The sequence below is a fragment of the Monodelphis domestica genome, chromosome 5, assembly GCF_027887165.1.
Source record: "Monodelphis domestica isolate mMonDom1 chromosome 5, mMonDom1.pri, whole genome shotgun sequence".
Classification (NCBI taxonomy): Eukaryota; Metazoa; Chordata; class Mammalia; order Didelphimorphia; family Didelphidae; genus Monodelphis; species Monodelphis domestica.
Window position 1 is genome coordinate 294,235,602 of NC_077231.1, and position 27,043 is coordinate 294,262,644.

The following is a 27,043-nucleotide window of genomic DNA, read 5'->3' on the forward strand; positions in this document are numbered from 1 at the left end:
GCTCTCCATTGCAGGTGGTGAGTTCTAGGTATGGCTTTTGTGGCTGCTGAACCCAACCTATCTGTGATTTAGGAGATGTGTCTAAATATTGAAAATGTGGATGGATAAATTCCTTCATGGCATTTGTTTCAATTCTGTATTTGTAGCCTTGGGCTTTTAGAGGAGGCAATGAATAAACACTTATAGAATTGACTTTTTTTTAAGTCCTAAGGATTTACTTGAGACATTTGAAAGCTAAGCAAGTTACCCAGCATAGACAGTGGAATCCAAATCCACTTCTCTCTGATGTTCAAGCCTAGCAATCTAGTCACTACCCCACAAAAGAACAATATCAATGAGAGTAATAATAATATAGATGGCATTTATGTAGTGCCTTCCATTTCCCAAACACTTTACAAATATGATCCCATTTTATACTCACAGCCACTTATTAATGTGCTTATTAATTAAAATAGTAAAACTGTAATTAGTGTAGAAGGGAAGATGTTAAAGCACTCATGATAAACTTTGGTATTTCAAAGTCTCCCAAAGCCAAGTGGATACACAGTCAATGGGAGGGGGGGATTATATATTATATAAAATATTTATTAAATACTCATTAAATGTCAGGCACTGTGATAAATACTGGATATAAAAATATAAGCTAAAGCAAAGCCAATCCCTGTCCTCAAGGATCTTACATTCAAATGGGGAGAGATTATAGAAAGGAACTATAAGACACTTTTGCTGATGGGTTACACAAGATCAAGGTAGAAAAGTAATCTGGAGGAGCAGGTAGGTGGCTAGAAGAATTAAGTGCCAGCTCTAGAGATGGGAGGTCCTGGGTTCAAATATAATGTCCTATAGTTCCTAGATGTGTGACCCTAGGGAAGTCATGTAACTCCAGTTGCCCAATCCTTATAGCTCTTCTGCCTTGGAATCAACATAGAACATTGATTCTAAGATGAAAGGTAAGAGTTTTTTAAAAAGAAAGAAAAAAGGAAAGTAATCTGGAGAGTGAGGAGCTGACTCTAATAGAAAAGGGAGGGAGAAATTCTTTTCTTTTTTTCTCCCTCTTAATCCTCATGGTCTTCTGCTACCAGGAACCAGAAGTCGGGCTAACTCGGTCATTATTTTAGTATGGTGACATGATTTTACTTCATACAGCCCCACCATATGGACTTGCATTGCCTTTTCCTCCCATGATGCTACATCTTTCCGCTTGGTGCCCTTTTCTGCTCTTCTGGAATACTTCCTCTCTTCAACAGTGCCTCTTAGAAACCCAAGCTCCTTTCAAGACTCAAGTCCCACATTTTGCAAATGGTCTTTTGCAGTTTCTCAGCTTCTAATCCCCTTTCAACAAAGGTGAAATGTTTCAGCTTTGTATATGCATGTAGGTAATTTTATTCTCTCCCTGAATGTAAGTTCTTTGAAGGCAAGGAATTTTTTTGTCCTTATAACCCCAGTCCCCTAGAATGGTTTCTGACACATAGTAGTATCTAATGAATGTTATTGATTGTTAAATATTGTGGGTTAAATACACCTCTGTGAATTCAATAATGTGAATGTTTAATTTGACAAAACAATATTCACTAAGCAACAATCAATTAGTACTTATGAGGTGCCTATTATGGGCCTGAAAGTATACTAAGTGCACTCTGCACTGATGAAAAATAACAGCCCATGCCCTCAAGAAATTTATAATCCAATAGGAGGGATACCATATAGCTACATAAGTCTGAGGCCAAGAGGAATTGTATGGGACAAAGGAAAAGTCCATAAAAAAGACCACAAGAGAATTTAAGGAGGGAAAGATCACTCTATGTTGAAGAGATCTGAATGAGTTTTACTTTTTTTAAAGGCTTAAAATATGAGAAAAAATTTAGCCTTTAGAGATGAGGAAGTATCTACCAGGTGTGGACGAAGACATATTTTTTTTGGAGAGAATGATGAGGAGAAAAGAGATTCCTTCAAAGTGTAGATAAAATGATTTGTAATTAGTACATACTAATAGCTAATATTTTTATGGTATCTTAAGATTTAAAAAACATTTCCCACATATTATCTCATTTAATTCTCACAACAACCCAGAATGTAGGTGCTATTATTATTTCCATTTTACTAATGGGGAAAACTGAGCCTAGGGGAAATAGAATGGCTTTCCCAGAGTCATACAGTTTGTTTCTGAGACAGGTGTGAATTCAGGCTATATCTATCAACAAATAAACAAAGGCTTCTAAAACACTTGAAAAAACAGTGCTTTGGAATATTCTGCTGATACAGTTAATTTTCTTAGCAAAGCTTTCTTCACAGATAAGATGCTAAAGCTATTTTAGACAAGATCTTGCCTGAGTTATGCTAGGTTCCAATTTATTGGAGGACACTGACTAATGACATTTTCTTTCTGTTTGAAATGAATGCCCATAAGAGAAAAAGTAAAAGAAACACCATAAAAACATATAGAATCCATGAAAAGGAAGGAGGTACACTTGTGATTGTTATTATTTAAGCAATAATATGAAAAACAGTTTTTGTTCATTCTTGAAAAGTTTTTGAAGAGTGTCAAAGACATATTATTATTCCAGTGGAAAATATGCTGCTTAAAGGCAGGAACTGTCTTGCTTTTACTAATGCTCTGCTCAGTAGTAATATTAAATAATAACTATGTATTAATAATAATATTAATATCATAACACCTCCTCAAATAGTCATTGCCATTCTAGGAAAAAATATATTCCACCATACTGCCTACATTTGCTCATTTCAGTGCTGCACACTGCCATATAAAAGAATTATTATATAAATAATTATAATAAATGTTTGTTTATTCATGGATTGAGCTCTCTTTCAAGGATGAGGAAGTCTTGTCTCAGATCCCCAAGAAACTATATTAGAGTAGAACTTTGACATACCTAGAGCAGCTTGGGGAGAACCTAGAATTCTGTCTTTATAGCCAGGAAACAGAGCTCATGTTTGCAAGCTATGGGATCCTGGCAAGTTCCTTAACTTGTCAGAACTATGATCTACTCTTTCAAATTGTAAGTTATGAGTAATTGCTGAAATGCCTTCACAGAAAGAGTTTCCTTATCCAGACTTCCTTCTGCTAAGTTCATTTTCCATCTCTACCTCCCTTCATCTTAAGAGCAAGAAACAAAGCTACTTGCTTTTCTTATAGTGGAAAGGAAAACTGAAACAAGTTTTGGCCTTTCTGCCATTGAGGTGGAACAGACAGCAATTGGAATGTTAGAGTGAAGATGGACAGCAATGAGAGTTGGTGGGGGGAGGGACGACTTGGAGAGTGACAGTTGCTCTCAAAGGATGCTCTTTCCTGGCCCTTGAACTGGAAGGAGCGCTCTGTCCCTGACTCTGGATAGAAGTACCTCTATTCCTGGACATTTCCCAACTGTGTGCTCCACCTGGATTCCTGTGATTGTGTCATCAAACAAAGGGATTTAAGGGGAGCAGCTTGAATTTAAGAGTGGTCTTTAGGGTGTTAGACTGAAGATATAGGCCCAATCAGCTCTGAAAGTCAGAATCTTTTCTTCCTTTTGCTGTCTACTGCTAAAGACTTTAATCTTAAGAAAACTCTCATAGATTAGCATAGACAAGAATAAAGATATCCTCCACAAGCCTGCAAGGCCTGGCCTCAGCTCAAAAGCTGAAAAAGATTCAAACCCAATCTGTGAAAAAGTATAGGGCAATCCCTATTCCCTCTACCCTGATACCTTCTGAATCCAAACTTGTTATTAAATTCATTTTGAGTTAAATAACCTGCAGTCAGATAAGAGGACTATCATTTCAAGGAACATAGAGGGAGCAGAACCTAAGGACATCCATTCAACCATAAATTTCCTTATTGGACCCCTGCCAGGTGGCCTTGGCCTGGAGGGAGGCTTGTCTCTAAGGAGGGTCCTTGCTTACCTGCCCTGGAGTATCTTCAACATCAATCAATGAAGAAGACATCCCCTCTGGCTATCATAGTTGGCCCATTTTTCTGGAACACTATTTTTCAAAGACAGCCTCTCAGCAGGGGTACCTCTCTCCTTTTACCTCACCAGAATCCATATTCCCTCTATCCCTTCAACTCCTCCATTCCCTGTTACAAACTCTTCCTTATCCCCTGTCCCTCTTCCATCATCCACAATTCCTTTAGCTTTTATATTATTTGTTTCTGAACCACATGTTTCAGAGGACAATTGGAGATGGATTCCTATTTCCTTTAGAAATTAACTTCAGGCCCAAAGATCACAATTTATTTATCTGCTCAGCATACGGCTAGCTGAATTGATCTTCTCCCTAAAATTAATGTTATCATGCTAGAGTGGTGAATGGATCAGTCTTCTTGAGAAATAATTGAACTTCCAATAAGTTTTATCCTCCAGTGTCTTTGGTGCAACAAGAATACACACCACGCATCTGTAGGGTATAGATTTTGACTCAGGGCCAGATTTTCTCAGCGCATCTCTGCCCCTGAACTAATGAACTCTCACTGAATTCTAATAGAACTTCACATGCAGAAGGCAGATAAGAGCTAAAAGAATTGGTCTCCCTGGGCAATTATTGCATTAGATTTTCAAAGTCAATACCTGGCATATGCTGATGGGCTTGGCACCTTTCTGTCAGCATAAAGTTGTTCTATTAAATCTTGGGTTTATCCTGGTATCACTGAGAATCCCCTTCAGATTGTCATTATGACCAAAGAATTCAGTCCTTTATAAGGTATTGGTGACAATGTGATGCCCAGTAAGATTTCCTCTTAGAATCTAAGGCAGTAAACCATAGGGCCATTTTGGAATGGAACAGGAAACAATACTGGGAAGAAATACAGAACTTCACATGCAGAAGGCAGATAAGAGCTAAAAGAATTAGTCTGCCTGGGCAATTATTGCATTAGATTTTCAAAGTCAATACCTGGCATATGCTGATGGGCTTGGCACCTTTCTATCGGCATAAAGTTGTTCTATTAAATCTTGGGTTTATCCTGGTATCACAGAGAATCCCCTTCAGATTGTCATTATGGCCAAAGAATTCAGCCCTTTATAAAAGCATTGGAGACAATGTGGTGCCCAGTAAGATTTCCTCTTAGAATCTAAGGCAGTAAACTGAAGGGCCATTTATTATAGGTTGAGAGCTGAGAGCAAACTCAGAGCTCCCCGAATCTACCACTTCCTTTTCACATATAGGGAACTAAGATCCAAAATGGTGGCTCAAAGGTACAGCGTTGGACAATTCTAAAGGGCCATATTGGAATGGCAAAGAAGAAAAATATTTCATCAGACTATGGGATCTTTGACTTTTATCTACAAAGGATTTTGGGGGGCATGTTGTCCAACTCCCTCATTTTATATATAAAGAAGCTAAGACCAGGACATGTAAAGTAATGTGTTAGGTGTATGTCAGGAAGCCCAAGTCCTTAGCTTCCAAATTCAGGGAACTCAGCACTGCACTGGGGCACAGTCACTCTTTAGGGAAGTAAGGTGGCATACTGGATAGAGTGCTGGGCTTGAATTTAAGAAGTCTCATGTTCCTGAGTTCAAATCTGGCCTCAGACACTTTACTAGCTATGTGACCCTGGGTAAGTTATTTAACCCTGCTTGGCCCAGTTTCCTCATCTTTAAAATGGACTAGAGAAGGAAATGGTCAACCATTCCAATATCTCTGCCAAGAAAACTCCAAATGGATTCATGAAAAGTTGGACACAACTGAAAAAATTAAACAACTACAAAAACCAGTGTACTCCCTTGTCTCCTTAAATAGTCATCGTTGTGATAAAAAAAAAATGATATTCTACCACACTGCCTATAGATGTTCATTTCAGAGTGTCACATTGCCATGACTGGGGATTCATTTGGGTGAAGCAAGACCCTTATTTTTGTGATGCACATGAGTGGAAAAGCTCCTTGACTCAGTGGAAAAATCACTAGCTCTGGAATTAGAAAATGATGGTTGAAGTCCCAGTGCTGAGGCTTACTATCTTTGTGATCTTGGGCAAATTATTTAACTTCCCGAGATCTCAAGCTTCAATTCTTCCACTAAGGACAGGGTTGAATTAAATGGCACTCTACTCTCTTCCAGCTCTCAATCTGGATTCTATAATTCTGAAACATGGAAAGCATGAAGTACTGGTCGAATGTATAGTAGTAAGAATTAATTCTAGACTGACTGCTTTCTGCCTAACACCAACTGATGCTCCCTGGGATTTTGTTTGGGGAGCTGGCAGGGGTAAGTAGAGAGAGAGCTCCAAAGTCTGATCTTTCTACTCTGGTTTAAATATTGATATTCTTTGACATGGATAGTATCAAGGTATATGGTCAAAAGCCACCATAACATTCACAGATAACACAATGTATCTCCAAGAAAGTGAACAAATCAAGATCGACTTTGTTAATAATTCTTCTAAGTCCGAGTCTACGATAAATAGCAACAACTCAGTGAGAAATGGGGCTGGGGATGGGAGCCACTTTAGGGGAAACGAATGACCAGTGGGTTGTCCAAAATGAAGGAAAGCTTTGAGAACATCCTCAAAGAACTTAGGAGGGGATGCAGCACTTAAAGGTAACTTTTGATGACACACCACCTTTAAAGGTGAATTTTCTGCAAAAAAAAAATGATGATGAGAATGACGACAAAAAACCCCCAAAATACAACATGCGGCTTTGCCAAGCACTAGCCAGCATCCTTCCCTTTGCCCACATAAGTGACATCCTGCTTGTCATTTTTATTCTTTAATGGTTAATAAATCCTCTATAATTGCCAGTTTTCTGGCACCTTTTGGTCCCCTGCCACAAAAAAGTTCTAATCTATTCTGAGGAAGATAATTGCAGAGCTGTTGAGACAGAACAGAAATTGCTACGTCTCACCGCTGTTATGTGCCTCCAGCTGGGAGGCCGAGTTGACAGCAACCTTGCATAGCGAACAATACAGAAGCCGTTTGGCCTTCTCTTCCTCGGTCTCCGTCGAAGGACACGTGCTGTTGGTGCCAGAGGCGGTGGTGGTGGGGGGCGTCTTTTCCACCTTCGAGGTGATCTCTGTTGTCACAACACTGCTCTTGCGAATTTCCACGGTTGTCGTCGTCGATATTGCTGGTGTCCCTGCGGTACTGTCTGCAGTCAAAACAACCAAGAATTAAGGGGGGAAATGACCACTTTTTACCTTTATCTGGAAATCTAGTCCCATAACTACATAATGTGGTATAAAACCCAGATGATCCTTGGCAGTGGGTGCAAATGGATGGATGGATGGATAAATACACACACACACACACCCAGAACAGACACATATACCTTATAGACAAAGGCATGTATGTACACATATGCACACATACATACACATACATGGTTTCTTAGAATGAATTGATTTTCCATGTGAATCTACATGTTAGCAGAATCCTTATTCCCCCCCCCCCATTTTGTATGGTTCAAGGGAATATCCCTGACAGGTTAACATAAACACAAGAAAATGAAGAGTGTTATGATAAAGAAATATTCATTATTCTTGACTCATCTCCCCGAGTTCTTCTTCATATGATCATTTTGTTCTTATTTCTCTCCGCCTTTCCTTCTTTCCTCCTCCATTCCCCAAATATTAATATTTTATTATATGTATTATATTATGTATTTATTATATTTCATTATATTATTTATTGCAATATTATTTAAATATTTTTAAGACACAGATGTATTCCTTTTCCAAATATGTGCATGTAATAATGGGATGTGGATATGATATCTCATTAGGTAAATAAACAGTCCAAAAGTTATTGTTTCTGGAAGTGTCTATTCAGTACTGCTTTAAAAGATTAAACTTATTAATATGTAAATACATAGTCTATATGTATCCACATATCCATGTGGGTAGCACAGTGGATAGAGGGCTAGGCATGGAGTCAGGAAGATGTTTAATCATTCGGTCATGTTGGACTCTTTTTTTAACCCATATGGGATGTTATTAAAAGAATTTAAATTTATTTATTTAATTAATTTAGAATATTTTTCCATGGTTACATGAATCATGTTCTTTCTCTCCCGTCCTCCCATCCCCTCCCATAGCCAATGAGCATTTCCACTGGGTTTTACCTGTGTCATTGATCAAGACCTATTTTCATATTATTAATATTTGCACCAGGGTGATCATTTAGAGTCTACATCCTCAATCCTATCCCCATCAACCCATGTGATCAAGCAGTTGTTTTTCTTCTGTGTTTCTACTCCCACAGTTCTTTCTCTATTCTCCTATAAGTCCATTTGGGATTTTCTTGATAAAGATATTGGAGCCGTTTGCCATTTTCTTCTTCAACTCATTTTATGAATGAGGAAAAAGAGACAAATAGGGTCAAGTGACTTACCTAGAGTCATAAAGCTAGTAAGTTCCTGCAGCCAGATTTGAACTTGTGAATATGAGTCTTCTTAACTCTAGTCCTAGCACTCTTATCTGCTGACTTATCTAGCTACAGTGATAAGAAAGATCTGAGTTTGTATCTAGATGCTGACACTTACTAGCTGTGGAAACCTGAGCAACACATTAAAACCACCGTCTGCTTTAATTTTCTCATTTGTAAAATGGAGATAACAATAACAACTACCTCCCAGGGTTACTGTGAGGATCAAAAGAGATAATATTTGCAAAGTGTTTAACATAGTGCTAGATACATAGCAGGCACTATAAAAGATGTTGTTATTATTGATATTAACACATTTCCATCTGTGAACTTATATATTTTTGAACAAGAATTATGCATTTAATGATGTAGAGAGATCGTGAAGAAACATTTTCCTCTACCAATGAAGATTTCCACTTTCTCTACAAATTAAGAGTCTTAAAATAATGTCTGGGGCACTGAGAATATGGGGGATTTGTCCAGAGTCACAGAATGGGTCAGAAGCAGAAGTTGAACTCAGATAATACTAGTTAAGAGGTCAAATCTATTCTGGGCAAGCTGCCTCAATTATTTAGTGAGAGAGAGAAACAGAAAAAAAGGGAGAAATGGAGAGAGAGAGAGAGAGAGAGAGAGAGAGAGAGAGAGAGAGAGAGAGAGAGAGAGAGAGAGAGAGAGAGAGAGAGAGAGAGAGAGAGAAAATGAGAGAATATTAGGTGTAAATCTGGCCAGGAAAAATTCTGCCACAAGATTTCTAGACTTAACTCCTTTCACCTGGATATGTAGTGCTTCTAGAAAATAAAGGAAAGTATGGTAACTATTCGTTTTAGAAACACATTTAAATCCCGAAGACCTTACAATCTCCCTTGGGTTTCTTGGCACCCTCCACTGGATTCTGAATTACATCACTGGATCTAGAGCAATTCTTCCTCTTGTGGCTTCATCTAAAGATTTTCTTTAATGGTTGGTGAAAATGGAAATGGATCCTCTATTTGTAAAGTTATTTTCATCTATACAGATGCTTTCCTTCATTGGTGCCAATAATAAAAAATTGATAGTTGCTAAGAAGAGTTTTACCAATGTACCACCGTTTTCTTTAGGGTTTGGAGCAACAAGGAGAGGTTACTTTACTTTTTAACTCATCTCAAGTCATGGCATCAATATTTCCATTCACCAAAATTAAAAAGGGACCTACTTGTTGGGTAATCTTGACATTCTATTCATTGCCTGGCAGATTCCTGATTTCAAGATTCTTCTTCTAAGTTCATTCTTCCAAGTCCCATTGTGACACAGAGATTGAAAAGAGCCTGAGTTCTTATGGCTCTGCCAGGAGAGCACCAGGTTGAACAATTTCGATAAAACTGACAGTTTCCATTACCAGCCTGGGAGCAGGGCTACTCTGATGGAACTGTCATGCACCTACTAGCTACTTTCAGAACAGCTTATCACCCAAGCTGCCTAGCATCTGATATTGGGAAGAGTAAGTGCTACAGAAATCCACTGTGGTCTCTATTAAAATGAGTTATGACTTGCATATGTAGAGAGCCACACAAACAAAACCACAAAAATACCCAGCCTTTCCAGCCAAAAACAGATTGCATCTATTAAAAAGAAGACCCATAAGAACGACATTACAGATTATAAAAGACTTTGTCTAGACTTTAAGGTTACTGGGTGTAGTTTCTTCAGGAAAATACAAAACAACAATGGACTGTGAGAGGTTGGATGATATAGGGAGAGAGGGCTGCATCTATAGAGTCAGAGGAACTTAATTCAAATCTTAACTGTCATTTATTTAGGAGTTTTATGAACCTAGATTACATTGCTTCCCTAACACTCAAGTAAAATCAGTAAAATGTGGGATTTAAACTGAATTTAAACTGAATAATCTCTAGGGTTCCTTCCAGTTAAATCCCATGAAATTAGAATAACTAAGTTTTTATGTAGAATCATGGATTTAGAGCTGGATGGGACCTTTGACATCATATAATCTATTCCTGTTAGTGTACAAATGAATAAGTCAAAGTTGGAAGAGGCCAGTTGATGGACCAAGATCATCAAGATCTGACAAAGGTGAATCACTGCCCTGACTCCAGAGCCATTCTTTGACTGTATTATCCTGTTCTTTTTGATTTCAAGTTTTGAACAAAGTTCTTGAAAAATACTTTTGCTTTGTTGGTTGCATGCATAGATTGTTCTTCTGATGCATGCTGGATATTTGACCCTGGGAAAGTCACTAAAGCTCTCACCCTACTAGGCAACTCTAATTCTTTAAGGAGCTCAGAAAGAGTTGACCTGTGTTATACAATGGGTTTCCTTTGCCTTAAGTTCTCTGAGTTAATGAAATCCTATTTTGATCCCTTTTCATTTAAGACACAAAGAAGCTATGGAATATTTGGGTCATAGATTTGGAGTTGGAAAGAATCCTCTCATATTACAGATATGGAAGCTGAGGAAGAGAAAGGGTAAGTGACTTGTCAAGTGCCACACAAGTGGTAAATAGAAAAGGAAACATCTGAAATCAGGAGTCTCCTCATTTCCAAATGCAAAGTTTTGTTTTGTAATATCATTTCTTTTCCCCACTCTCCTTTAGTCTCTTCTGTGTGTTTTTTTTAACTCTTAATCTTCTGTCTTAGAATCAATACTGTATTGATTGCAAGGCATAAAAGCAGTAAGGATTTGACAACTGGGGTTAAGTGACTTGCCCAGGGTCACAAAGCTAGAATGAGTAGATTTGAACTCAAGACCTCTCATCTCCAGGCCTGGTTGCTCTTTCCAGTTTTAATTTTCTTTTTTTTTTTTGGACAATGTAATCTTTTCCTAATTTATTATACCAAACCTAAAATGTAAATATTAATGAACATATCTTATAAAAAGTTATTTGATTTCACTTGAAGCTATCATATTTTGTATTTAAAGATGATACTGAAACGAGTGACAAGTATGATGAGACCCTTACCTTCCGTCCTCACCCCAAACCACTAGAGTGCATATACCTGGAAAGTGTTTTATTTTTAGATGAAATGTTTATATCTGGGAGGCATCTGTTCATTCTAAAAAGATACCCTTCAAGGAAGGAAAATAGCTCTTGAATTCCTTCGCTTCCCTCAAGCTCATCCAGAGTTGCCCAGCATTTTACTGAGATGCCATTAAGTGGTCTGTGATATTTTATAGCCCAGTCACTGGAAGTGACCAGCTAAGACTATCCCTTCTTCCCACAGGCAGGTCTTTAAAGAATGATCACTTTTAATGTAGGTATTACACTGAACAGGACTCTGGGCTGAGAAATCAGGAGAAAATGAAGCTAGATCACCTTCTTTGCTCTGAGCATTCTCCGCTGTGATATGTGCTCCCATCCTTTCATCTTTGGGACAGAACTGCTCCCACCAGATGCTCCTTTGGGCTGCAAGTATTTATGTATCGAGCCATAAACGCTGTATTATTGTGAGCTCAGAAAATCTTTCTTTTTCTTTTCTCTTAAACAGCGAAAGACCTTAACATGGTTCTGAATAAACAAAACCCACCTATCTTGTGTTCCCAGTGACAGGTAAGTCTGTATCTTTCCTAATCACGTAGGATATTGTACATTTATGCCAAAAGCTATGCTGGATTAGAGACACCTGAATCACTATGCCTAGAGCTTAGCAAAGTATCAGCATTTCTTACAGTGAGCTCCATGCAGGCGATGGGTTTAGAGAGCTTAATATCCAAAAGCTTAAATTCCTCTGCTTTACTTTCTAGTACACTTCTGACCACAAAGCTTCTCTCAGAGATACAACCATAGTCCATAAAGGCAATAGTCTGAAGTACCAGGGAAATGTTAAAAAAAAAACATTTATGCCACATTCTTTTATTTGTGTTTAATTTTGACTATGTAATAGAATCCCATTAATTCAGCTTCACAAAATTGGAATGTGTGATCATTTAGACCACAGAGTTGAGGCTGAATTTTTCCTTTGCTCTGGCAATGATTAGGAGGATTATTACCAGACAGTGGAAATAAATGAAGAGCAATGTTTCCCTCTTTGAGGGAATCCACTGTTTTCAAGGGCACATCATTGCCTGTGATGATGCAACTTTCCATCCGTTCTTTGTTTTGGCATTTGTAAGTAATTCTCATGATGGGGCGAGAGTGGATTTTACCTTTCTGAATGAGGTAAAAGCTCAACTAATCCATATCTGCATCCTTTCTGCAATATATGGTATTAAAAGTTCCTTAGACATTGTCTCAACAACTTGTCCAAGGTCATACAGTCTGCCAACTAAGCAATAAACATTTACTAAGAATCTACTTTGTGTCATGAAGTGTGCTACGTACAAGAGATTTGGGAGCTTATACTCTAGTGGGGAAGCCAGCAAGTTAATAAATAAGCATGAGTAGAACAGAATACCAAAGAAAAATATGAGGAAGTAATTAAATATTGGGGACATCTAGGTGGCACAGTCCTAAAGATCTGAGTTCAAATCTGGTTTCAGACATTTACCAGCTATGTGACTTTGGGCAAGTCATTTAACTCTGTTTGCTTTGGTTTCCTCATTTGAAAAATTAACTGGAAAAGGAAGTGGTAAACCATTACAGTATCTGCCAAGAAAACCCCAAACAGGGTCATGAAGAGTCAGACACAACTGAAATAACTCCACAACAAAAATTAAATACAAGTTGGTTAGGGAGTGAAAATGTTGGCAATTGGAAGGACTTAAGAAGGCTTCATGGAGAAGGCTTTGCTTGATGAGAGAGAGAGAGAGAGAGAGAGAGAGAGAGAGAGAGAGAGAGAGAGACAGAGAGAGAGAGAGACAGAGAGAGACAGAGAGAGACAGAGAGAGACAGAGAGAGAGAGGCAGAGAGATAGAGAGAGGGAGATACAAAGACAGAGACAGAGACAGACAAAGAAGAGCAATTCTATGAGTAGGAATGAAAAAGACTCAAGGGATGGAGAAAAGAGATGGCATACCATACACAAGAAAGAGTGAGAAGGCAGATTTGGTTGGATTATGAGAGGAGTGTTCAGAGAGGTTAGAAAGATAATTTGGGGAGCTCTGACGGGCTTTAAAAATCATAATTTTGACTCTAACTCAGATTTTTCCTACCGATTATGCCATGTCGATTCTATTTATTACCATGTGTTGTGACTTAATGGTCACAATAAGTCATCAAATTCTTTTGTAACTTTTAATGCACCTCTCCACTGTCCTTCAGTTGATTCTCAGTGTTTCCTTAGAAATAATACTGAGGGGGGCAGCTGGGTGGCTCAGTGGATCGAGAGTCAGATCCAGAGATGGGAGGTCCTGGGTTCAAATTTGGCCTCAGATACTTCCTATCTGTGTGACTCTGGGCAAGTCACTTAATGCCCATTGCCTAGGCCTTTCCACTCTTCTGCCTTAGAATCAATATTGATTCTAAGATGGAAGGTAAGGATTTAAAAACAAAAAGAAACAATACTGAACCTGAAGGAAAATGAACTTAGTTCAAATCCTGCCTATGATGTTTGTTTCCTGTCATTAGAATTCATGTTGCCTCAGGTTCCTCATTTGGGAAATGAGGGGTGGATCTAGAGAGCTGTTGAGGTCCCTTTCTCTAATATAAATCTGTCCAAATCATTGTTCTGTGAGATACTAGCATTCCATATAGTAGCTCTAAAGGAAGACTGGTACTAAAAAGAGAGAACCTTTGTAGCAGGGAGAAGCTTGAGGTCATCAAAATAATTTTGCCACTTTTCAAAAGCAATATATCCCCTTTATTAAATGAGATGATATTTGCAAAGTATTTAGTCCAGTGTTTAAGTTACTTAATAAATGCCTCCCCTACTCCATCTTTAATCTGTCCATTCATTTCTGGGTCCAGCTTATTGTTAAACAAACTCTGATTCTAAAGACTGGTGCTTTATTCGCCAAACCATGTTGAGTTGTGCTGCCCCCATAATAATAAGCAATACAATTTCTCCAACCAATTGCATTCGTCATTGATACCAAGAGTTTTTAATTCAGTGTCTAGGAATTGGTTTCTGATAAATATGTATCCTGATAATTACTTTGCAATATTGCTTTCTTTGTGAACCTAGATACTGTATTTTAGCCGCCTTGAAGCATTAATCTGAGAATGGATTCATAGGTTCCTGGAATATTAGTCAGAGCAGGTTACGAACCTTTGGTCTAGGCAATAGGCATGCTTTACACATAATAATGCCCATAAGATCATGGAACTGTGCATAACCATCCTCTTCCACTTCCTTCCTAGAACTATTATATTGACTTGCTGTATTTCATCTGTAAGGAGATATTGATGTTTCTAGTGGCAGCTAGTAGTCACAGTGGATAGAGTACTGGGCCTGGACTCAGGAATACTCATCTTTCTTAGTTTAAATATGACCTCAGAAACTGACTGACTGTATGGCCCTGGGTAAGTCACTCTACCCTATAGGTCTCAGCTTCCTCATTTGTAAAAGCTGGAGAAGGAAATGAGAAACAACTATATAATCTTTGCCATGAAAACCCCACATGGGGTCACAAAGAGTCAAATATGATTTAAAAATGCCTGAGTAAGAACAATGATTCATTTTTATGAAAATGATCTCGCCCCCTGTGACTTATGTGTCAACATTTTAGAGTTAAAAAGAACATTTAAGCCAAGTGGCAGACCAGGAAAGAATTTTTTCAACCGTGAAAAGAGCCTTAAAGTGTGAAGTTAGAATCAGTTAGAAAAGTCCATCAATGAATCTGATTATCGGGTTTGTGGGCTCTGCTTCCACCTCTACAGAAATACTCAAATTGGAGCCTTGGGACCCCAGTATTACCAAAACAAAAGGCTCAATAACAGAGAAATGATTCATTTTTATTTGGAGAGAGTTACCATTCCCTTGATTTAATTCTCAGGACCATTTGCCTTTGGGACTCCTAAGGAGAGAGTGAAAGGCTGGGAGCCTGGAATCAAGGTCATGGTGCAGCTGGTGGAAGAAGGTCCAGAGATAAGACAGGTTTCCAGTTTGGAGCTGTTCTCATGCCAACAGCCAGCAGCAACTAGCCATTATTGCAACTGTCACTGCTTGGCTTTGACTTGGAAACAGATTGCTGGTACTCAACGACATGTTATGGACTGAAAAAAGAAAGTTCCACATTCATTATGGACCGTTTGTTTCTCTCCTTTCAACATAGCCCCAGTGCATCTACTGAAGACTTCCATAATCTAAAGAAATGCTCATTAGGTCATTTTTTGGGTTAGGGTTGAGGAATTAAGATCGATAAATTCATTTTTACAAAGTTTTCTTCTGGGGGCACTTGGAGAACAGATTCAAATGAACGTCCATTATTTAAAGGTACAGAGAATTGCCTGGGAGAAATTAGCAGTTTAGTGACTTGCTCAGTCTCACCAGCTAGATTCTTTCAGAGGTAGATCCTAAACCTAGCTCCTCTGATTCCAAAGACTGGTGCTCTATTCACCAAGCCATGTTGACTGGAATTATCATAGATATTTCTAAAAATTAAAAATAATATAAAATCTGGTAAACAAACTCAATTCTGTATTTGATGCCACTTGATGTCTTTGTGACTCACCGTCCTCATCTGTAAAATGAGGAAGTTGAACTCGATGGCCTCTGAGTTCCATTTCAGAAAAAAAGTGATCCTAATTCCTCAATTTATAAATAAGTTATAAAATATTCCTAATGGAACACAGAGGATTAATTTATCCCACAGATAATCATCATGTTTTTTCTCTGTATTGAAGAGTTAGGAATTGTGGTCAATTCATTTTCACTAGTCCTAACCTGAGGTACTTGCTGCTTGCATTATGCAAGTACATTACATTCTGGATTGGTAAAGGTGTTCTGTAACACAGAACAAATCACAGCCATGTGCTTGATGCAAAGTCCCAAAGACCTCAGTTCAAATTCTGCTTTGAAATTCACTAGTGATATAACAATGGATGTCATTATAGTTTTATAGTCCTCTAAACTGAGAACAGTGATGAGAAAGCTTGGTCAAATTCCATATCACTTACAAGCCAGAATGGAATATTTCTGAACTCTGTCACCCCAAAATAAGACAAGAGAATAATTGGCCAGAAAGAAGGAGGAGAGATGAAACAAGGTAAATAAGATGAAGAGACCTGACTATATGAGAGGACCCTAACAAAGGAATGAATCCTCCATATTCACAAGAGTTTGGCTTATGCTCTTTTCAATTTGTCCTACTACATTCCAGTACTATTTAGATGAAAGATAATGGCTTGAACTAGACACAAGAATCCCAGTAATCTTGTCTTGGATAGGCTTAAATACTCCCAAGTTCTGAATCAGGACTAGGAAAATGTGGTCTTTTAGGCAGCTATCCTTTAAATAAAGTTAAATGTTGTTTTTATGCCAGCTTTCATTATACCTAAAATACACACCTACATAAACATGTGAAAAAGCCTAGTAGGAAAAGTGTTGAGCTTTGAATCAAATGGCTTAGGTTTGAATCATAGATATGCCCTCAACTGCCTGTGTGACTTCAGGACAGACATTCATTTCTTCCAGCCTCAGTTTCCTCTATTATAAAATGAAGGAATTGTACTTGATGACTCCAAGGTCCCATCCATATCTATTTTTATGATTCAGTGGGGACTGTACCTTAAACCTACTTACTTAATACTGGGCATTTTCCACACCAGCTGATGTTCTCCTGCTTTTCAAGGGAAACTACATTAACTCATTGCTCATCTTTGTAACTCTTCTCCATTGTACAGGCAGCCCCTTGTGGCTGGAGGGTAGTCCCTCTCTCACCACTCCCACTTGGATTCCTTAGCTTTCTTTTAAGCCCACTTAAGACCTTGCCAATTCTCTCTCCCCATATTTAGCTATTTATGCCCTTCCTCAGAACTTCCCCAATTATTTATATTTACTTATATATGCACATGTATTCCAACACGCCTTCCATCCAGGATGTAAGGACATTGAGGGCAGAATCGGTGGCCAATCTGTCTCTATTTCCCCTTGGCTAACATATTGACAAGTCAAATCAAGTCAATGAGCATTTATCAAGTCTTGTACTAGTGGAGAATAGCTATTTAGAAAATCCTTGATATTTGTTCATTAAATGAATGGACTCTTCAACAATAGGTGATTAAGGAACTAAGAAAATAACCATATTACTCTCGATGACTGCCAATCAATTTCTGCTTTAGGTTAACTGGTCTCAGCTGGGAAGCCAACTAAAGCTTTGAATAGTTACCATGTTGATTAGAAAAAGATGTGAGTTAACACTGAAACCAACAGTTCAACATTTCTCTTGAGACTCATGCCCAGCCCTCGAAGGGATCCCTCATGTCCTCTGTGATAAGAATGACGGGTTCAGTTCTTGGATGCAAAGAACAAGGTTAGAAGCCTCCATGCCCTTCCAAGAGACAACTGAACCCAATTTTGTTCAGTACGAGGACACCCTCTCTCTTCTCCTTATTCTGCATGTCATAATTTTTTTTCAGGGAATTGGTCTTCTCTATTTATGAGCAGTCCTTTCCCAAAAGGGAACTAACGACCAAAATACAGGGTGACTACCTCCCCATCATAGTTAATTGAGTGAAGCTGACAGCTGAACAGCTGGGGGTTAGAGGCCTTTGGGAAAGAACCAGGAGGAGAATGAGTGAAGTCTTGTCTGAATTTCAGAACTTTCTGATAAATATTGCAAAAATGGCAAGAAAGAGAGGAGAAAGAAAATCAATTTATTCCAAAGCTATTTTAAGTAACTTGGTTGCAACTAGATTTGGGAGCTGTCTTTTCAGGCTTATAATATAGATTTCTTCTCAGGGAGGCAGAGGAAAAGGGGGAAAAAAAGCACTTAAAAAATCTATGAATGAAAGTTCCTTCACTCAAGGGGCTTTGGGTGAAAGAATGTCGGCAGTTACATTTTCCACTTAATTAATGAGACCCTGTCCTGAGAAAATCCAATTTAAACCTCAACAAAGTGTTAGTGCATGGACTGGTGGTATAGACTCTTATTTGTTCCAGGGCCTCCTCTGCCCAGATAATAGGGATCACAGCATTCTCTTCTTCCCGAGGTCATATTCTTGAAGGTCAACTGCAAGTGTTATATTTACTGACTGCCTAACCCCTCCACTCTATTGCTTTTATAAAGGCTGATTGGTAAAGAGGAATGATGTTATAGATTATCGTTGGCTATGAAGGAGATAAAATATGGGCAACTAAATGGAAGATGGATTTAAATTGTGTGGACAATAAAACCAAATAACTCAGCACCAAATTAAAAATAAACAAACAAAAAGAACTTCTATATATAATCCTACTTCCAATATGTAAGGCTACTTCCATGGCAGAAATTCTTTTTTCTAATTGTTAGCGCTACATTATTTTGGTAGGGGAGTGAATGTCCATAAATTAAGGAGCATAATACTTTGAAGGATGGTATAATAGAATACTTGTCATAGATGTAATTTAGAAAGTATATTTTGCAAGGGTATCATTTACTCATTTTCTTACAGATGCAAAAGTTACCTAATTTCTTTTTTAGAAATGCTGGTCTACTTGTTTTTTCTAGCGTACAATATTTCATTTCCCAACTCAATATTTTTCCATCTGCCACTCTTTCAATGCCCTTGCTTTTATCTCTTGGTTTCCTTCAAGGTGGGTGTTCAGAGCAATCTCGGGCAGGTCTATCCTCTGAGAATACCTCTAACTTACTCAGTCTATATATTGTTTATACCTAATTGTCCATACATGTCACCCTTCTTAGAAGGTCAGCTTGATGATGGCAAAGACTACCATGATTTTGATTTTCTTTGTAGCTTCAGTTCTTATTCCAGTGTCTGGCTCCTAGTAAATGTTTAATAAATGCTTGCCATTACCTGGGGATCTTTCAGTGTCCAGCTAAGTCTTTCACAGCTTAAGTCACAAAGTAGATGCTCATTCTGCTTTGGTAGTGTAAGTTTCATACACCAATGAAATCAGAATCCACTTCTCCCTGTCCTACTGCTCACCAGAAGATACTCGTCATCAGCAACAGTAGTACCACCAGCATAGTGGATACAAAGAGAAATAGGAAAAACAAATGTTATCTTCTGGAATAATATGAACAGGAAGGGGATTTAGAAGTAGAGTACTTGTTCTATTGCCAACTTCCCTAAAATCAATAAACTTCTGAGTTTAATGAGTTCTGGTATCATTAAATACTAAAAACAACTTTTTTTTAATACAATGTGTATCTGTGTATGTGTATTGGGGGGTGTGAAATCAACTTGAGGGTACATCATGTAGACTAAACCATGACCCAATATATATTTTTTGTTCTTTTCTTTTTTTAACTTTTCAACTAGGCATGTTGAGAGAGAGAGAGAGAGAGAGAGAGAGAGAGAGAGAGAGAGAGAGAGAGAGAGAGAGAAGTAGAGAGAGAGAGAGAGAGAAGCAAGCAATAAGTTAAAAGAAAAGAAGCCAGAATTGCCACTGTTTGCTTTTGTTTCATCAAAAGATTGTGAACTTTTGATTTCATCAAAAGATTGTGAACTCTAGGGACAGGGTTCACTTGGAAAGTACCCCCCCCCAAAGAATAAAGACACCTCTTCCAGATATACAAGAAAAAAGGTGGAGGCCTTCACTAGTGTGATTAGCACTGTCATACCACCAGGGTACGTAACCCATTAGGAAGTAACATAATTCCACTGGCCATTTCTTCTCTCTGAAGGTGAACACCATAGTTGATTTTTCTTTTCCTTTTTTAACTCAATTAATGAGTTGTTTAGTTATAGATCCTGCTTATTTTGGTTTTGAATATCTATAAATGCAAATTTTTCCTATTGGCTAGTGACATATTTCCCAAGTATTTTTAAGAGGAAAATATTTAGAAAGTTAAGAATATAAAATAGCATTATTCATTACTGGAAAATTGGTTCTAAAATGTATTATAGTGTTGAGTCTTTCCCTACCCAATTATCTCTGTAGCTGTGAATGATGAGATTTTCTCTGCCACTGAAGACAAGAATATAGTCTTGTATGAACTGGCCCCTCAGTTGCCCATTGATGTTGCCATCTGATGTTTCCCAGTGTGGCATATAATTTCCTAGGAAGGTATGGGATGCACAACGCAGGCTCATTAGGAAGTAATAAGGTTGCAGTTACCTCATTAATGTTAAAAAAGGAATTTAAAAGAGGTTTTATTTTATAAATTTGAGTCCAAACCTCAGAAAATGGTGTTCATATTTTAGAATAATAAAATGAAACAGGACTCTTATTTGCACAGCTGTTTAGTGTTACAACTAATTTTATTACTTTTCACTATAACTGCAGCAGTCTAAATTAAAATAAGGAGCCAGATTTGTTCATAGGTAAATGATTTGGCTTTATTTTTATTGTGTTTTCTGAAGGCAAATTGCCTGTTCTCAGTAAATCTCACATTTCCAAGCAAAATTCCAGGTATCTTTTAAAATGTTTCTCATGGTTTTTTCTTGCTGATGTTAGGGAGGTAGACCAAAGGAATGGGGGACATGGGGCAGCTCTCCTCCAAAGCTGTGGGTGCTTGGTTTCCATTTTCCTCCCATCAGCTACCCTGAAACCTAGAGTGATCCTGTGTAGGAAAGTGGTGAAGCAGGGCAGAATTTAAGGCACTGGGTATTAGGACAGGACAACCCTGATCAGGTCAGAACCTTTGGCACAACCTCATCATTAAAAGAATCTCAGAGCTTGTTAGTGTCTCTATAGTTTATGATAAATTAAGGATTGAGAAAATACAAAGATATCCACAAAAATATTTACCTCAAAAACATCACTTGATTTCACTATCTTTAATATATATGATACATAAACCCACCATAAATCACAAGATCCCAGCACATCACCCTCTAATGCAGTTGTCCATGGCGCCAATTGGAAGGTTAGCAATCATTTCAGCTAATTTTTCAGTCTCAACATTCTTATCTCCATTGAATTCCAGTCTAGTTTCCCAACTATCCTGCTTGCTCCATTGCTCCTATGGGCTGTGACCCCTTACTACCTCACTCTGGATTTAAGAGGAATATAAATCCCTATTATGTTGGAGCTATTGTACATCTGGCACTACAGATTGAAAGAAAAAGCCCACGTTCTTAATAAGCTTAAATTTTACTAGAAAAACTCATGTAAGCAGAGAAGAACAACACAAAATATTTTGAGAATGAGGGAGAGAACACTCACAGTGAAGGGGATAAGTAAAAGCTTCTTGTAGGACCTGGCAGTGGGCTGAGGTTTCTAAGAGGATGAAATGTGGCAGTAGGAAAATTCAGATTTGGGGATCAAACCTGTTCTTTAGTCATTTTTCAGTCATGCCTGGCTCTTCATGATAACATTTGGGTTTTCTTGGCAAAGATACTGGAGTGGTTTGTCATTTTCGTCTCTAGCTGATGAAGGCAAACAAAGTTTAAGTGACTTGCTAAGGCTCACACAGCTATTAAGCATCTGAAGGTAGATGTGAACTCAGATCTTCCTCCAGGCTTGACACTTATCCATTATGCCACCTTGATCAACCTATTTAAAGTCACAGAGATGGGAGATGGAATGCTCAGTCTGAGGAATTGCCAGTAGGCTAGTTTGACCTCAAAGAAAGGACATTTTATTACTAGACACCATTGCAAGTGGGGAAGAGTACAATATGTATACAGAAAAATAAGTCCAAAAAATATAAAATGTAATTTCAAGGTGGGGTAGAGACTATTAATAAGTGGAGCAGACTGGAGAGTAGAACTATGAAAGGCTTCAAGGAGTATGTAAGCTGCTTATCAAAGGAACCTAAAAAATCTACATAGAAGAAATGAAAAGGAATAAAGTTCAAAGGCAAAGAAATAGAATAAAGAGCATCATTAGTTAGCAGGTTGGTTAGATTACAAACGAAATAGGACTGGCAATTAAGAAACACTTGTCAAATGGAATCATTTGAGGGAGAATAAGACCAAAAGTGGAGGTAGGACAATCATTCAACAAGAGTGAGGAATAGTCTCATTATTGTACTGCTAACTATTTGATAAAAGGAGTGAATCTGTCTATTAATTGTCTAATTAACAATATTAGTCAATCAATGAGCATTTATTAAGCACTTACTAGGTGCCAGACTCTAGACTAAATGCTAGGAATACAAAGAAAGATGAAATATTCCTTGCTCTGAAGGCCACATTCTAATGGAAGAGACAACATATTATCACGGAAGATACATTTGGAGACCTACTAAAGATGGCGGAAGCTATGGATCTAAGCAAACACCTGCTGACTTCCTACAAAGGTGCTCTTTCTCCACTCTTACCCCAGAACTCTGTGCTCTATGGCCTCCCATTTCCATCTGCATGAAGGGCAAAAAAGCACTAAAAAAGTAAAATTGATAAGTGAAAGCAGAGAAAAAAACATCTCATGGGCACAGATAGACATGAAGCTCCTTGCCATTGGCTCCAAATTTGGAGCTAACAGTGCAATGTGGTGGCTAAACATATGGAGATAGTATGATGGACCAAAAAGGGAAATGGGACTTTGAGGTCTGTTTAAAGAGGCACAGTGCCTAGAACAAGGAAAGTATTCATTTTATTGAACTTTGTCCTGGTCAGGCCATACTACTATGTAATATGTTTAATCCTTGGCACCATATTTTAAGAAAGTCATCAAAGAGCTAGTGTGCCTAATATAAGACACACAGGATAGTGAAAGACTTTGAACTCATGGCCAATGTGTAGAATTGATATGGATGGGAGTGCAGAATGATAGCTATTTTCAAGTATTTGAAGGGCTTTTGGGCAAAAGAGGATTGTTCTGGTTGGATTGTATATAAAGAATTAAGGAAAGGGTTTGGGATTTGAAGAAATGCAGTTTTAAGGCTGATATCAGAAAACTTTCTTTAAAAATTAAGCTGTCAAAAGAAGTTAAAAAATAAAATAAAATACTCTATTATGAAAATTAATAATATGGAAATAGGATTTGATTGGTAATATATGTATAACCCAGTGAAATTGATTGTTAGCTTCAGGAGTAGGGAGGAAAGAGGGGAGGGAGACAATAAGAATCATGTAACCATGGAAAAAAATAAAAAAAATAGCGCTCTCTAAAAACTGAATGGGCTGCCTTGGGAGGTGATAAGTTCTCTTTCTGGGTTTTCCTTTAATTATTTAAAAAAAACATTTATTTATTTATTTATTTATTTATTTATTTATTTTTAAAGTATTTTTCCATGGTTTCATGATTCATGTTCTCTCCTCCCCTTCCCTACCCACTCTGAAACTTATAACTGGGTTATACATGTGTTATCACTTGATACCTATTTCCATATTATTCACTTTTGTAATAGAGTCATCTTTTAAAACAAAAAACACAAAATCCTATACAATATATACAATACAATATAAACAAGTTATAAATCAAATGTTTTTCTTCTACGTTTCTACTGCTAAAGTTCTCTATCAATGTGTATAGCATTCTTTCTCATAAATCCCTCCGGATTGTCCTGGAATAAAGTTCTAGTAGGAAAGTCTATTACATTTGTTGTCTCATAATGCTTCAGTTACTGCGTACAATATTCTCCTGATTTTGCTCATTTTATTCTGCATCAGTTCATGGAGATCTTCCCAGTTTTTAAATCAGGGAGTTCATCATTCCTTATATCACAATAGTATTCCATCACCAACATATACCACAATTTGTTCAGCCATTCCCCAATTGAAGGGCATCCCCTCATTTTCCAATTTTTGGCCACCACAAAGAGTGCAGCTATGAATATTCTTGTACAAGTCTTTTTCCTTATTATCTCTTTGGGGTACAAACCTAGCAGTGGTATAGTTGGATCACAGGGAAGGCAGTCTTTTAAATCCCTTTTGGCATAGTTCCAATTTGCCCTCCAGAATGGTTGGATCAATTCACAACTCCCTCAGCAATGCATTAGGGTCGCCATTTTGCCACATGGCCTCCAACATTTATTATTTTAGGATGATATTTGTTAGACTATATAGTATAACTATTTCTTGGAAAATTACAGATTGGATCCACTGGTCTCTGGGATTCCTTCAAATTCTGTGATTCTGATACAAGTCATGAGAAATAGATGACCTCAGAACAGAATTCACATTATTATGTAACTTCCCCTAAAATCAAATAGGAGTCTATTCCAATGATTGTTCAAGGATATACTCACAAGAGGGAGAAAGAATATTCACATCAAGTCTTCCTTACAGTGCAAAGACACTTGAAGAAATGCAAAGTCAGCATTCTTCTGACCCCTTTACCTGTTTCTTACCCAACATTGAACAGGGGTATGCACTGTGAAATAACATCCTTAATGTAACTCCTGAGTAGATAATTATTTCTTCTCTGTTGATAATTCCTTGATCATAGCTAATGAATTTTCCTTTGCATCTGGAACTTAACTAAGTCAAGCTGAATAAATGTGAACAAATTTGAAAGAATCGTTAGATTGGTATTAACTTTGACAGTATCGCTTGAGGTCCTAGCAGCTGTTTTAAACTTTAGCAAAAAAAAAAAAAGACAGTTAGATAGGAAAAATGAGGAAATATCTTTATACCTATTTTATACTGGAGGACATGGAGCCTCAGATAAGATAAATGATTCCCCTAAGGCTGCAGGCTAGAAAGCGACAGGGCTAGTACTAGCATCCTATTGTTCTCAATCCTAGTTTATTTTTAGGTTTATTCTTGGCAAGGTATAGATAGATAGATAGATAGATAGATAGATAGATAGATAGATAGATAGATAGATAGATGGATGGATAGATAGATAGATGGATGGATGGATAGATGGATGGATTGATGGATGGATGGATAGAGAGATAGATAGATAGATAGATAGATAGATAGATAGATAGATAGATAGATGGATAGAGAGATAGATGGATAGAGAGATGGAGAGATAGATAGATAGATGAGAAAATATAGATAAATGACATGAGAGAGATATGATAGTTAAGCAATGGAGCTAGCTATCTAAATAATTTTATCATTAAAATCCCTCTCTTAGAATGCAACCTATTTAACTACAGGGCACATTTTTCCTTTAATTAATTACCCCTACTTTTTTCACATTTAGTAATTAATAAGATATGAGCTAACTGACTAATCTGGCAAAGGCAAGAAATGAATGTGTAGTTTCCCTGGTAAAGGGTACACTTATGTAGAGAAACTCCACTAAAAGCTGTCTGGCCTTGGTTAGGCAGTTTCTAGCCTTAGAGAGTTGTATAATCAATATATATTGTATTAGCAATTTATAATAGATATAGAAAATCTCTTTTCCTATTATTGAGCTGTATGGAAAAATTAGTTGAAAGCTCTTTTTTTTTTTCAAAATCTAAAAATGTCTTAGAAAGCTGGGTGGTATATATAATAGAGTGACTCTCAGATTTAGAATACTAAGGTCCTAGAGCAGCATTGGCAAACCTTTTAGAGATCCCGTGCCCAAACTGCACCTTCAAGGTGCATGTGAGCCCCCCTGCATTACCCCAGACTGCAGAAGAGGTAATTGTTCCTGTTGGGCTCTTGGGCGGAGGGACAGGGAATGTGAAAAATGTTCTCAGGCATGGTGGAGAGGGAGAACTGAGCAGCCACTCTCCAGCATGCTGGAGCACACATGCCACCTCTTCACCAACAAGGTCCTAGAGCAACAAATTTAAGATCTATCTTTTATGGGGGCAGTTAGGTGGTTCAGTAGATCAAAAGTCAGGCCTAGAGATGGGGGGTTCATATCTTGATCTCAGATACTTCCTGGCTATGTGAGCCTGGACAAGTATTGATTCGAAGACAGAAGGTAAGAGTTTAAAAAAAAATCTATCTTTTAATAGTTACTTTATACTTAGTGTGTGAGGGAAATTTACCCTTCCCTTCTCGTGTTGCAAACATGACATCATCACCTGTAGACTACCTGCACACCTAACACAGGTACCAAAAAGGGTGGGGGACAAAGAAGTAGTGCCACTCTTTCTGTACTGACTTCCATGCTGGGATACTGCCAGGAGTGGACCAGTTGCAGAATGAGCAGCCACATGGGAAAGTTAGATTGGAGTTCCTTCTTTTTTATCTCTTTTTCCCTTCCTTCTTCTATCTATCCATAACTCAAAATAAATTTGTTAAACTCTATGGCCAGACTCATATTTCAATGTAATATAAGTTTTTCAAATTGTCTGAGCCTCAGCCTTTTAATCTGCAAAATTCGAATAACAATACTGCATTCACTCCTTTATTGAGTGAGGATCAAGTAAGAGAGTTCATCTTCTGACAAACTAGCTGTGACCCCATAGAAATAATATAACTTCTCAGTTTCCTAGGGAACATTCAGACTTAAAAAATCACAAAACATCAGTGGTCTATATCAGTACAAGAAATCTTTTCACTGAGAGGATTTTACATAAATGAAATCAAAGGCCCATTCCCCCCATCCCCCTATTTCCAGAAATTTATTTATATATATGTTTATCCAGCCAACCTTGTCTGCTTATGGTAGCTTACAGGAATTTTAAGAAATAAATTGCTCTAGGTGAGGATTCTGAGCCTTCTTCTTTTTTTTTTTTTAAACCCTTACCTTCCATCTTGGAGTCAATACTGTGTATTGGCTCCAAGGCAGAAGAGTGGTAAGGGCTAGGCAATGGGGGTCAAGTGACTTGCCCAGGGTCACACAGCTGGGATCTGAGCCTTCTTACAGAATACCAGAACCTGAAAGTTGTAAGAGATCATCAAATTGAAAAAGTAACTAAGGAAAAATC

The 27,043-nt window shown here is 37.7% G+C and overlaps 1 protein-coding gene across 10 annotated transcripts in view; it reads right to left on the minus strand.

Moving 5' to 3' along the window:
* The window catches only part of ZNF385D (zinc finger protein 385D), a 408,744-nt gene that overhangs the window by 16,622 nt on the left and 365,079 nt on the right, over positions 1-27,043 (minus strand). For all 10 annotated transcript variants that reach the window (XM_056800336.1, XM_056800331.1, XM_056800332.1 and 7 more), the window contains one exon: positions 6,840-7,082. In XM_056800336.1, coding sequence (XP_056656314.1) covers positions 6,840-7,082 — 243 coding nt within the window. The remainder of the gene's footprint in view (positions 1-6,839; positions 7,083-27,043) is intronic.